Below are 14,913 nucleotides of genomic sequence, written 5' to 3' on the forward strand. Positions count from 1 at the left end.
CCCAACATATAGTCTGTCCGGGAGAATATTCTACGTGCACTGAAGGAAAATGTGTATTCTGCTGAATACAAAGTTCTATATAGGTCTGCTCTATTCATTTGATTAAAAGTACAATTCCAGTAATTTATTTTTCTGTCTGATTTAACTATCTTGTGTTCTAAGAAAGGTGTTAAAAGTTCCTATGATTACTCTGTTACTATATATTTCTCCCTTCATGTTCATTAATATTTGCTTCTGCCAGGTACAATGGTGCATGCCTGTAATTTCAGTGACTTAGGAGGCTGAGGCAGGAAGATTGAGAGTTCAAAGCCAACCTTAGCAGGCTAGGGATATGGCTCAGTGGTTAAGTGGGTAAGCATCCCTGATATCAAAACAACAACAAAACAACAAAAAAATTGTTTTCTATAGGTGCTCCAATACTGAGACAGCTTTTTTTTTTTTTTTTTTTTTTTTTTTTTTTTGTGGTGCTGGGTATTGAACCCAGAGGCCTTGTGCATGGGAGGCATGCACTCTACCAACAGCTATATCCCTAGCCCCTGAGACAGCTTTTGACTCTAAGTTTGTTTTATCATATACAAATATAGCCACCCTGGCTCTCTTTTGATTGTCATTTGCATGGAATATCTTCTATCCCTTCATTTTCAGCCTGTGTCTTTAAAGCATAAGTGGGTCTTTTTAAATTTTTTTTAAAAATTTGTCCTAATTTGTTGTACATGACATAGAATGCATTTATACATAAGTGGGTCTTTATAGGATTTCATCTTTTATACATTTAACCTCCCTGTCTTTTGATTGTAGCATTTAATTTATTTACATTCAACATCAGTATAGATAGGTAAGCACTTAATGCTGTCATTCGATATTTATTTTCTGGTTTTATAGTTCCTTTGTTCCTTTCTTCCTCTTGTTGTCTACCTCTGTGACTAACTAACTTTCTGTAGTTTGTTTTATGGCTACCATAAGGCTTACAGGAAGCCTCTGATAACTATAATCAACTATTTTAAGTTCATAGTTTCCAATACATTCAAAAACCATAGACTTTTACCCTTTCCTTTGAAAAATTTTGTCACAATTTACATGTTTTTATATTGTGTATTCTTCTCAGTTCATTGTATCTTTAACTATTTTTCACCATTTTGTGTTTTAAGCCTCATAGTAGAGATCTGTATGACTTCCACAATGCCGTAATAGCAGTGAAGTGTTCTGGATTTGACAATGTATTTATTCACCTCTACCAGTGGGCTTTATAATTTCATATGTGTTCCGTATAGTAATTATTGTTCTTGTTTCCATTTGAAGAACTCCCTTAAGCATTTCCAGTAAGACAGGTGTAGTGGTAATGAATTCCCTCAGCTTTTGCTTACCTCAGAAAGACTATTGTTATTTTATAATCTTGTGCAGTATGGTATTCTTGGCTGACAGATTTTTCTTTCAGGACTCAGATTACATCACCCTGTACTCTCCTGAATTGCAAGGCTTCTGCTGAGAAATCCACTGGTCTATTGGCAGTTCTCTTATATGTGGCTTGATGCTTTTCTATGGTTACTTTAAAAATTCTTTCTTCAACTTTTGATTATAATGTACCTTACAGAGGACCTCATTGAGTTGAATATACTCAGGGACTTGTGAGCTTCAAGAATCTGGATATTCTTATCTATTCCAAGACACAGACATTTTCAGAAAAAATGTTTTTTCCCATTGTCTCCCTCCTGAAGTGTTATACTGTAGATACCTGTTTGTGTAGTGTTGCACAGGGTCTTTACTCTTTTCCTTCCTTTTTTCTTCGGATGGAGTGATTTCAGATAACTTCTTTTTTCAAGTTGACAGATTCCTTCTGCTTACTTTTGCCTGATGAAGCACCCGGTTTACTTTTTTCTTCACTGATTGAAATCTTCATTTTAAACACTTTTAAAAAATAGTTGTTGACTTTCTCATTCAGATCATGAATTTTCCTGATTTCATCTAATTGTCTATTTGTATTCTCTTGTATTGTTTTCTTAGTCATTATTTTGAATTTTTTCCCAGGTAATTTGTAAATTCCAATTTCTTTGAAATGTTACCAAAGAATTTTGTTCCTTCGGCATTTCATTTTTATGTTCCTGTGTTAATGTCTGTGTATCTAGTAGTGCAGTCATGTATTCCAAACTTTGGAGTGGCTAGGGAGAATTCATCCATAGACAGGCATAAGGGTGTCAGTTGGTAAAGGTGTGGTACTGGTTTCATGTGGGTGTGGTGTTTAAAGGTGATCAGTACTGGCAAGGACTGAGGTGCCTTAGTGATCGAGACAGTGACAGTGGCTGCGTAGGTTATCAGAGTAAGGGCTTTAGAGATGCTCCTTTCCCTGTCTTCCCCACAATGGGGAATCTTAACTGAGGGAATCTCTTTTGTCACTGGGTGTGACCATCTCACAGAAAACCACACAGGTGCTTGGAGCAGCAGTGGGGTCAGGTTTCTGGGGTAGGCACATTGTGAGAATACTGCAACATCAGTGACTTGAGTCCTGAGCCCCTCGATAAGCCAAAGGCTATTGCTCCGAGGTAGCCTCCAGCAGCTCAGGCTCAAGGGGCTGCAGTCTAACCCTGATTCCTACCCAAGGTAGACGGGCACAGCACTGGTATAGCTCCAAGTGACCCAGAGGCTCCGGGTACAGCAGCAGTGTGGAACCAGAAACCAGTAGGGCACACGGCATCCAGGGCGATGAGGGATAGGATGGCCATGTAGTCATGACTCTGAACTCTCAGATGGTGGGACACAGCAGTAGGACAGGCTCTGTGAGCCATGATAGAACAGTAACAAGGACCCAGAATTGGCTGTTCATTTGGTCCTGGGGTGGGGGTTACAGAGTTGCAACGAGGGAGGTGGGGTGCCTCAGGAAGCTCAGAATGCAGGGCACATTCTACTTCTAGGTAGGTGGGAAATGCAATATTTAAGGATGGTGTGGTTCCATTCAGCCAGTGCTCGATTTCCTGGCATGTTCAGCACCACCAGGACGCACAATTACATGGACTGTCTGCCTCCCTGGGGATGTGGGTGTCATGTCAGCTGTGTTACTGGTAGGTACACCTGCTCTGCTTAGATGTTCCAGATGCCTGAAACCCCTGGGGGCTGCTTCACAGGAAGGGGAGGGGTTACCCAGTGTGTAGGTAGCCTTAGTCCCCAGGAGGCAAGGAGCCACCTCTGTTCTGGGGCCAAGGATATTGGCTCCCCACCCACCCCGCCCATAATGCATTTGATCTGGCTTTGGGGTTAAGGGCAACGCTGGCTTTGTAAAATACACTTGGAACTATTCCCTTTTTTTCAAAGTTTGAGGATTTTTATTAGTTCTTTAAATATCTGGTAGAACTCAGCAGTGATACCATCAGGTCTGGACTTCTCTTTGATGACCTTTTATTACTGATTCGGTCTCCTTACCTGTTATTGGTCTGCTTGGATTCTGTGTCTTCATGCTTCAGTCATGGTAGGTTGTACATGTCTACGGATTTATCCATTTCTTCTAGGCTGATTTGTTGGCACATAGTTGTTTGTAGTTGTCTCTTATAATCCTTTGTTTCTGTGGCAACAGTCTCTTGTGATTTTGTGTGTGCTTTTTTCCATTAGTCTAACCAAAAGTTTATAGGTTTTTTCCTGCTTAGTTTTGTTGATCATTTCTATAATTTTTCTAGTCTGTTTCATTTATTCTGCTTTCATCTTTATTTCCTTTCTTCTACTAAACTTTGAGTTTAAGTTGTTCTTTGTCTAGTTCCTTGAACATTTGTTTGAGATCGTTTTTATTTTTGATATAGGTATTTATTGCTATAATCTTCTTAGAACAGGTTTTGCTGCACCCTGTAAATTCTGTATGTTGGAATTCCATTTTGTTTGCTTCAAGATATTTTTAAAATTTCTCTTTATTTTCTTCCACGCATTTGTTGTTCAAGAGAACGTTAATTTCCATGTGTCTGTGAATTTCATGAAAATGTTAATTTCTTAACAGCTGTATTTTTTATCATTCCTTAAAGCTTACGTTTCATCTGAAATAAAATTCTAAATTATTAGATATTAAACAATACATAGTTTCAAAATAAGCTTGATAGGCAACATGAATTATAGTGGGACTTCATGTATATAATTATAAAAATTAATACATTTGCTCAGTAATATATTCAAGTAGTATACTGGAAGTTAAATGTGAATGATCTATGCTTTTCCCACAGCCAGTGGTAATCATTAAAATCTGATGAGTTTCTTCTATATTCCCTAAAATATTCAATATATACACACATATATGTACGTGTGTGTAAATGTGTACATGTATGTACATGTACATTTGCTACCCCCTCACTCCCACACACCATTTTTTTCACTTAGCAATATACCTTGAAGAAAATTCTTAAAAGTTCATACATGTTTCTTGCTTTTTTTAATAGGTATATAATATACCACTTATAATATACCACTTCATTTCTCTTTGAATAGACAGATTGTTTCAAATTATTAGCTTTTTAGAAACAATTCTGTAATAATATCTTTGCATATTTATCTCTGTGTATATCCCTAGGCTATTTGCCTAGATTTTTTAGGATTAAATGAACTATGCATTTAATATTTTGAAAAAGGACTGCCAAAATGCTCTACAAAACAAAACTGTATAGATTAATACTCTGATGTATTTTCTTATTGAGCTAGATCAGTGCATTTATTTTTATGACATGCAATTTTGAGAACAAATATAACTTTTAAAACATTAAAGAATATATTAACAATCCAAAAAAATATGCCGCCATTAATCAAGTCTATTTCTTTGTAACTATAGTAGTTAAGGGTATTGGCTTTGAAGACAGATATGGGTGCCAGTCCCAGCTTTGGCACATCAGATCTGTGTGATCCTGAGCATGTTATATATCCTTGTAAGCCCTGATTTATGTTTTTACTTTGTAAATTAGATAAAATAATAGTGCCTACCCAATAGTTATTATGAGGGTTAGTCTATGAGCGTTTATTAAAGAGCTTAAGAGTATATAACCTGATAGTTAATCAATAAAAACATGTATTTACTTATGTTTTCAAAAAACTATAGTGAATATTAAGAATCCCCAACAATAAATTGTTTATTTTCTTTGAGTCTTTCATTTCCTAACTATGTACTGTATGATTACACGAATGGTATGATCTACATTGTGTACAACCACAGAAACAAAATGATATACCCCATTTGTGTACAATGAATCAAAATGAAAAATAAATAATTTTTTAAAATCTTCACTGGAAACTTCACAATCATGAAGTGTTGATAGGCAGATATTAGTATGGAATACAATTCATTCATTTTATAACAGTTTAGAGAATAAAAAGTTCTAATTAAAGAAAAGAGAACTTCAGTGAGGAGATTTGGGTTAATGTTTATCAAATTGTAGTGTTATATACTGCTCTACCCATGACAGAACAAAATAATTTCTAAACATTTTAATAATGATGGTTGATATCTTAAACACAATTAATTGGCTATATAAAAAGTAAGTACAAAACTTCAAGGTTGCAACTGATTTCAAGCATTCACTTTAATAGGTTCTAAGTACCAAGATTTCCTAGAAGTATGATAACCTAAAATCTCTCTACATAGAAAAATGTAACATGTTTGAGACATCAAAAAACATTTAAAATAGTATCTGTAATTTAAAGGTCAAATTTATTAGGCGATTAAGAGATGTATACATGGGCTATAAATACTGCACAGCTGACTTTATTCACAGTCAAGCAGAGATACAGTTGGTGCCAATCTATTTTGTGGATACTCTTGTTCTTTTGTTCCAAGAAAAGTTTGCACCATAAGACTTGGACTTGGGTTTCGGAACTTTCCTCTCTTCAATGTCATAGCTCCACCCTAGAGGGGGAAAAAACAAAAACATAAACAAACCCACAGGAACAGAATTTAAAAGGATAACTGAAGAACATATCAAGCAGTGGCTTATTATAATTTAAAGTTAATTTATCATCAGGAGTAAATGTCAACACAACAGAAATATAAATACTTAGTAATTTGTTCCTTTATAATCTTCTGTGCCGAGTCCAAACATTACCTGAATATGATTTATCATATCTCAAATTAAAGGTGTAATTTACGATTTTATTTCTCCTTATTCAAGTACTGATGGTTAACATGTGACTTCTTTAATAACTGCAATGGAAAACACTGAACAATAAAGTCATCTCACTATTCTTCTAAAATTTGGTCTTTATGTGAGTTTAGAACTCAACTGAGATTGTAGAGGAAAAACTGTGTGTGTATGTGTATGCACCTGCATACATTCAGTTCCTTCACTAGTTTTTTTCGATGTGTTTCAAGGGCTCTCTGTATTAGAATCATGTGGAGGTACTTGATAACTGCAAATTCTTAGGCCTGACTAACGACCCATTGGCTAAGACTGGCTGAAAACCAGAGAGCTGTCCTTTAACTCAATTCCAGAAGCTTTTATGTATAGAAAATTGGGAACCACTGGTCAAAACTATCTTCTCTCCTTATTCTTTTCAAGGTTTACAATTTTGAAAACTGGTTTTATTTATGTCTATATATTCTGTTCTTCATTCCTCCTAAGAAAAGAGGAACAGGCTGAGCAATCCCTTTAACTTTTACTTTCCATAATAAGATTCCTCTATCTCCCTGGAATTTATCATTCTTCTATCTCAGGACTTCATTCATACAACTCATCTTGAAACCTCTGATTCATGTCAGTCATGTATAAAATGTCCAAATTGAATATTATATAATTTAAATAAGTGTATTTCTTGATCTTATGAGTTCTAAGGAACTCTAGTGCCTCTAAATGAGTACAGCACTTGTTGCCACAAGGTTTATGTCTCAATAGTGCCTTAGCTATAATTTGATTTTGTCACAAAGTAAAACCTATGAAACTTAAGCCAGTAAAGTATACTACTTTGTGTCCAAAAAAAGGAAAATAATAACATTTAACACAATACTTCTTTTAAACTACCTTATTCCTACTGCTAGAACTCCATTCATCTTCAAAGAAAAGTTCATTAGCTATATGGAAATGGGAAATATGAAGGTAAATTAAACATCAAAATGTGAGAGAGAAAATACTGATTCAACTCACTTCCTCCATATAACCTTACTTTCAGAGTAGAAAAAAAATGTTTGGAATACTCTCCTACTCATTAAAAATGCATTACAAAGCTACAGCTTAAGGAAACCCAATCCTATAAAATAAGTGCATGTACAAGTAGTTATTTCCCTTTCAAAAAATATTAAAGAATATGGAATAGGACCTACTTTATAAGGTTGTCATGAGGATTAAGCAAATTTACTTAAAATGCTTAGAAAGCATTTGGCCCTTAATCATTTACTGAGTTCCATCAGAAAGATACTTTTTCTAAAATCTTTATATAAATTAATACTATTTCCTTTGAATACATGAGTAAAACAAGGGTCAGCGAGGTTAACTAATACAAGGTCATTCAGTCAGGAAGGGGTACAATCAGGATTTGAACATTTGACTCTGGAGCCTGTGCCTTAACTATTTTGCTTATTACCTTTGTGGTTTATCATAAGCACTTAATAAAGGTTAAGCTATTATTCTAATTAAAAACTTTTGTGTAAAGTGTGATGTGAACACATTTCCATCATATTGGAGCTCCTTAAATTTTAATTTGCAATGTTTTGAGTAGTTGCTACAATTTAAACTCATTATTTACTACAGACAAAGGTTTTGGGTTTTGAATAAGCTCAGCATGATAACTTTAAACACTATAAACTTCTTTTTGTGTGTGTGTGTGGTGCTGGGGATTGAACCCAGGGCCTTGTGCATTTGAGGCAAGTAGTCTACCAACAGAGTTATATCCCCAGCCCCTAACACTATAAACTTAAGTACATCGCACATTAATCAGCGAATGTTGGTAATTACAAAAAAATACCCAATTCAATAAAGCAGGTATAACCAATAATATTTACTGAATATTTGCTATTCACTTAATTACTGATTGCCTCATTTGTGTCAAAGACAGTTTAGATACATGATATAAGCCAATAAATAAAAAAAAAATTCACAAACTTCTTAAAACAGAAAAGAGAAATGAACAAGCATATAATATACTAGGTTCTAATACAGTAATACCTAAATTAAAAATACATATAGGCTAATGAACACTAAGGAGACATTTCAGACCAGGAAGACAAAGAAGCCCTCCATCTCTGAGAAGACAACATTTCGGACTTCAAGGAGGTCAGGGAAAGAACCGTGTCCACATCTCTATAAAGAGCTTTCAGGCAAGAGAACAACTACTATAAAGATCTTGATGCAAGAGCACACCTGGTGTACTGTTCTATGCTCTAGACCGTGTTAAGTGCTAAAGATGTATTTTTATAGTTTTTTTTAAGTTTGTTTGTTCCTTGGATTATGAGGAGGCATTATGTATACCTTAATTTTATATTTAGCTACAAGGAAAAATAAAGCAAAGAGAAAGTAAGTCCTAAGGTCACAGGGATAGTGAATCCCAAAGCCAGAATTTTAATCCAAGTTGACTTTAAAGCTATGCACCTAACCACCTCATACAAAGAATAAATTTCTTTAAAAATATGAGAATTGCAATCTTTATTTTGTTCATTTCCCTTCAACTCATGTGACTGCATAACTTTTTTCCAATTAAAAAAATATTTTGAAAAGACTTAAGAATCCCTGGAAAATAAGTCAGCTTCCCCCATCCCTGCCACCCCATCCCCAATTATGGAGAAAAGAAATGGTTTCAAGTGTAGTTCTACCTTTTGTTATAATGCCATTAGTAAATTATTCAAAATCTCTAAGATTTTTTTTTTTTTGCCAAATAATGGGAGCGAGAACCTGTGTTCTCTCTACCACCAAATGCTTCCAAATACACCTGTCAGATCAATAAAGACATAAGAGAGGAAATACAAAAGAAATGAGAGAGCATTTGGAAATATTTAGGAATCAGAACTACATACAAATACGCACCTGAGAGAAAAATAATTCATTTTACTACATCAGAACTCAGACATAGTTCTAGTATCTGTTGTGGTCAGGAAGTTTTCAAAATGCTGCCAGGGTCACTGCAATGTGAGAAGACTGGAGTTGTTCCATAAAGGAACAACTGGTTTGGGTTTTCTCCTGGGAATTGTGAGCCAGATTCTAGTTGCTGTTGATGGTGATAACAATAAATAGAAGTATCATGATAGGGTTTGGAATGTGGATGTGAAAATCACCCTAGGAAAAATGAACAAAAATATATGTGGAAGAAACCTGCATTTGCTAATATAATCTCTATATTACCAAGCTACAACCATCTATAATTGTTAGGTTTACTTCCCTCACATTTTCCTGTGGAAAACAACTTTGTTCCTAAAGATGAATAAAGAATCAAGCTTCTCTCATTACATAAAAGTAAAGAATGCCATGAGGGAGTTTGATGGCAATTCATAATAGAAATGGAAAAGAAAGTAAGACTACAAAACCCTCCTTTTGGTTTATCTATCCATCATTCAAAAAACTTTTCTATTATGTAGGGCTGTTATTTCAGTAAAATTTGCTCCTTTTTGCAATACTGTAAAGAATCTGATCATATTTCCAAGCATCAACCCTCCAAAGTATTTTACCTTCCAGTGCTTGGAAGAACACACTTACTGGTCTCATTGTACTTGAATGTAAACATTACTCGAGCAAGCAGTAAACTGTGGCCAAAAAGACAAAATAAGAGTAACAGCACTTGAAAAGACATTAAACATATACTTATCAATGGGAAAGTTACATGAATGAACTCATCTTTTCTATACACCACTTGAAATTTGTTTGTAAAAGGGAAGAAAGCAATATATCTTACAAGAAATAGAATACTGGAATTTAGGAATGAAATAAGAATCTTTTTTAGTTTTTTTTTTTTTTTTTTTTTTAATAACCCAAACATATTTCTAACAAATTCGAATGAAAACACCTGCGCCCCCTGAAGAATGCTTATATGAAATTGAAGGTGTAGTCTAGGACAATGGTCCCATATGTTCTCTTATTAGGACACTCAAAACCGGCCCTTGCTCTTCCCAGCTGCACAACAGAAGATCAAAGCAACTGAGTCTGAGGCAGCTGCCCCAGGGATGGGGTAAATCTCTCAGGGCTGCCATCACTTCCCACTGAGGAAAGTAGACATATGGCATGGATTAGCCACAAATCCAACCACCAGCACCTAAATGATAAGTAGCTGATTCCTTTTGCTGTTTCACACACTGGAATGCTTTCACAAAAATATTTTGAACTTTAAACCCTAATATAAGAGCAGTACCTATGGAAAATGCTCTAGTAAATTAAAATATGATCTTTAATAGTTAATGTCCAATTTCTTTTTCAAGAAATATGGCAATTTTTTTGTAGATCACTACATTGTGGTTGGGATGTTCTATTTCCTATAATATGTGACCTTTTTTTGGTGTTTGGTGTGACCTTTTCATACACCAAAGGAAGAAAAAGCCCCTGAACAAAACCAGACAATGGCAATGAACTTAAAACTTCCATATATGAGACAAAGAGAAAATTAATTCCATTCATCTTTGTTTATGGAACCATTTCATTTATGGTTCAGTAAAGCAAAAATAAAGAAAATTTCACTGGTTCTTTTACTGCTTGTGAAATAAATATCTTACCTCTGGTAACATTAATTCCTGTCCTGTGAAAGGCCTTTCTCCTTTAATAATATAATCACAACCCTGACTTGGAAGTGAAGTTTAATTTATACCAGAACAAGAACCATCACATAATTTGGCACAAACTGACATACCTGGAAGTTACCGCTAACTAACACATGAGATCAGAACAGCAAAGCTTTGAGAGGCTAAAGAGATGGACATTGGTACTTGCAATGTTTCAAGATTCCTCACTAGGCTGTATACTGACATTATACCTGACTGAAAGCAAAGCATAAATCTAATGTATAATTTAAAGGGGGAAACAGCTTTTCAGGAATTTCACTTTATAAAATCTACTTTGAAATTAACCAAGTATCTAATATAGAGCTTGGGCAAGAGAAGGTTTAAAATAATTTAAAATATCTTAAATCTTCTTTTAGAAAATATTATAGAGGAGATATAATAATGTTTTAGATACACTAGCAAAGCAATTCTTTCCATGAAAATTGTGTATGATTTCAACAAGCAAATAATGTGCAAACATGAAGCATCTGAAATATTATTAATATCCTACAGCTACAATACCTCTGTAAGCAAAAACAAAAATTGACGTCAGTCAATGGTCCCCTTGCTATATCATTTATTCTTATTTTCAAAGCAATAAGAAGAATCATGGTATTCAAAATTTGCCACAAAAGAAACCGAAATTTTAATTATTGTAGCTTTGTGTTCCAAAAGTACATGTCAAAGAATTGTTAGAAATGTAGAACATGTTTTTTGAAGAAAGAAACTATACATGAATAGCCAAAAATCACTCCTGAAGATTTTGATGTAATTGATCTGGTATGCGTTAGGCATAGGGATTTCCAGAATTCTATTTAACCCATAATACACCAGGAATCTCACTAAGCCACTATGTATAACTCTACTACCATGAGAAAATTTATTTTAAATTTCTCTTTTTCTTCTTCCTCCACCCCTTTTCCTGCTTCCACCCTGCCTTCCTCTTGACCACCTGGGACTAGGAACTGGGAAGAAAGAAGCTAGGTTAAAACAAACCAAAACTCCCCAAACCTTTGTAGATACAAATAATACTCATTTTTCATGAATTCATTTACTAAAATTTGTAACCCCAACATTAACACTCACAGTGTTTCTATGGTCATTTATGACATACACAGAATGGCAAAAAATTTGAGTTGCCCAATACACATGTTCCCAGTTGAGGTCAAACAAGGTAACGTTCTGCCCTTCTTGTTTCAGAACTCACATTGTAAACAAGTGTACTTTTCAAGGTCTATTTAGAGTCACATTTTTTTGTGGCTTTTGTGTGTGTGTGTGTGTGTGTGTGTATGTGTGTGCGCGCGCGCGCGCTTATTGCTGGTGAGTTCATTTTTTAAAATGGTCTTCAAAGCATAGTGCTGAAGTCTTGTCTAGTTTCCCTAAGCATAAGAAGATTGTGATATATCAATATGGGTGTTAAGATAGGCTTGTTCAGGTATGAGTTACAGTGCTGCTGGCTGCAGGTTCGTGCTGATGAATCAACAATATATATTAAATGAGGTGTCTTTAAACAGAAGTACTTGGTATTGATCTGTTGATGAAAGGACACACATAACCAGAGACTTGTAGGAAGCTGAATATGTTAACTTCCCTAGAAGCAATTGTTCAGTATTTGCTAATTTGGTGTTCCCGGTGATTTTACAGAACATGATTATCATGAATAAGGCGAATCGACTGTAACTGACAGATACAGAAATTCTGTCCTGTCTTATTGTGATTTAATGCACCCTCCCACTTACCCTAGTCCTGGAAAGACCAGTTCTGTCTCGATTTGCAATTTATCTCAACATTCCTTTACCCCACATAAACTTGTGTTGTCTTGACTTGTTTGAACTGGTTTATAACATCTGCCAGACTCACATAAGTAAAATAAATTATTTAATATATGTTCATTTTATGTTTATGTTAGAATCATGACTATTTTTTCTGAAAATTTTCTCTTAATTTTGGAAATCTCTTTTGGACATTCAACTTATTCACCAACTAAAAGCAGGCAAACTTCTCCACCAAAGAAATGGCACACATATATCTTGTCTCCATGAGGTGAATCCAAAGCAACAAGAGACTTGCTGACTGTTTTGCTATCTTTGATTTTGTATTAATTTTGGTAATTGGTTTTACAATCTGACCATTTGATGATTCTTATAAACCAGTTAATAGTTTATAAAGGTCTATTCTCTGTTGGGTAAGAAAAGACAGAATCTGGTTTATTAGTTTTTTCTATTTTGAGCTCAAATCAATTAACAATTTATACTCAGTGAAAAGAGAACAGCTCTTTGGCATGAACCAGTACATTTCACAATTCTGTGTTTATTAATACATGGCTGATATTTTAGAATTGAGGTTATAAATTCTCTGTGTGACTGATAGCTCTGTATCTATCAACATATAGTAATTACACAATACAGAAAAGCCTTTCCTGCTCCTGTGTATGTAGATAATGTTTTTCTACCTCCAGATGGCATTACTGAATTAAACTATAAAACCTCATCGAGGAGTTCTGTTCTGATCAGTTTATAGAAAAAATGTTATATTAACTGAATAACCCTAAACTTCTAAAAAAAAAAAAAAAAAAAAAAACCTGAATTTCTAATACATTCAACTTCTAGATTTAAAAAGTATTCTTTTTTTTTTAAATTGTAAACAAATGGGATACATGTTGTTTCTGTTTGTACATGGCATAAAGGCATACCATTTGTGTAATCATAAATTTATATAGGGTAATGTTGTTTGACTCATTCTGTTTTTTTCCCCTTCCCCCCACCCCTCCCACCTCTCTTTTCCCTCTATACAGTCCTTCCTTCCTTCATTCTTGCTGCCCTCCCTAACCGTAACTCTAACCCTAACGCTAACCCCTCCGTCCCCCCCTTATGTGTCGTCATCATCCACTTATTAGCAATATCATTCGTCCTTTGGTTTTTTGAGATTGGCTTATCTCACTTACCATGATATTCTCCAATTTCATCCATTTGCCTGCAAATGCCATAATTTTATCATTCTTTATGGCTGAATAATATTCCATTGTATATATATACCACAGTTTCTTTATCCATTCATCAACTGAAGGACATCTAGGTTGGTTCCACAATCTGGCTATTGTGAATTGAGCAGCTATGAACATTGATGTGGCTGTATCTCTGTAGTGTGCTGATTTTAAGTCCTTTGGGCATAGGCCAAGGAGTGGGATAGCTGGGTCAAATGGTGGGTCCATTCCAAGTTTTCTAAGGAATCTCCACACTGCTTTCCAGAGTGGCTGCACTAATTTGCAGCCCCACCAGCAACGTATGAGTGTACCTTTCTCCCCACATCCTCGCCAACACCTGTTGTTGCTTGTATTCTTGATAATCGCCATTCTAATTGGGGTGAGATAGAATCTTAGGGTGGTTTTGATTTGCATTTCTCTTATTACTAGAGATGTCGAACATTTTTTCATATATCTGTTGATTGCTTGTACATCTTCTTCTGTGAAGTGTCTGTTCATTTCCTTAGCCCATTTGTTGATTGGATTATTTGCATTCTTGGTGTAGAGCTTTTTGAGTTCTTTATAGATTCTGGAGATTAGTGCTCTATCTAAAGTATGACTGGCAAAGATTTTCTCCCACTCTGTAGGCTCTTTCTTCGCATTGCTGATAGTTTCCTTTGCTGAGAGAAAGCTTTTTAGTTTGAATCTATCCCAGTTATTGATTCTTGCTTTTATTTCTTGTGCTATGGGAGTCATGTTGAGGAAGTCTGGTCCTAGACCAACAAGGTGAAGATTTGGACCTACTTTTTCTTCTATAATCTGCAGGGTCTCTGGTATGATTCCGAGGGTCCTTATCCATTTGAGTTTAGTTTCGTGCATGGTGAGAGATATGGTTTTAGTTTCATTCTGTTGCATATGATTTCCAATTCTCCCAGCACCATTTGTTGAAGAGGCTATCTTTTCTCCATTGCATATTTTTGGCCCCTTTGTCTAGTATGAGAAAATTGTATTGATTTGGGTTTGTGTCCGTGTCCTCTATTCTGTACCATTGATCTACCTGTCTATTTTGGTACCAATACCATGCCGTTTTTGTTACTATTGCTTTGTAGTAGAGTTGAACATCTGGTATTGCGATACCCCCTGCTTCACTCTTCCTGCTAAGGATTGCTTTAGCTATTCTGGGTTTCTTATTCTTCCAGATGAATTTCATAATTGCTTGCTCTATTTCTATAAGGTATGTCATTGGGATTAGATTAACATAAACATTTTA

At 35.0% G+C, this 14,913-nt stretch overlaps 1 protein-coding gene across 1 annotated transcript in view; it reads right to left on the reverse strand.

The window, feature by feature from the left end:
* Nucleotides 1-5,646: 5,646 nt before the first annotated feature.
* The window catches only part of NDUFS4 (NADH:ubiquinone oxidoreductase subunit S4), an 83,717-nt gene continuing 74,450 nt past the window's right edge, over nucleotides 5,647-14,913 (reverse strand). Inside the window, exon 5 of the mRNA XM_079145578.1 lies at nucleotides 5,647-5,860. Within this exon, the coding sequence (XP_079001704.1) occupies nucleotides 5,757-5,860 (104 nt within the window). The 3' untranslated portion in view covers nucleotides 5,647-5,756. The remainder of the gene's footprint in view (nucleotides 5,861-14,913) is intronic.

This window comes from Sciurus vulgaris (genome assembly GCF_902686455.1).
Source record: "Sciurus vulgaris genome assembly, chromosome: 6".
Classification (NCBI taxonomy): domain Eukaryota; kingdom Metazoa; phylum Chordata; class Mammalia; order Rodentia; family Sciuridae; genus Sciurus; species Sciurus vulgaris.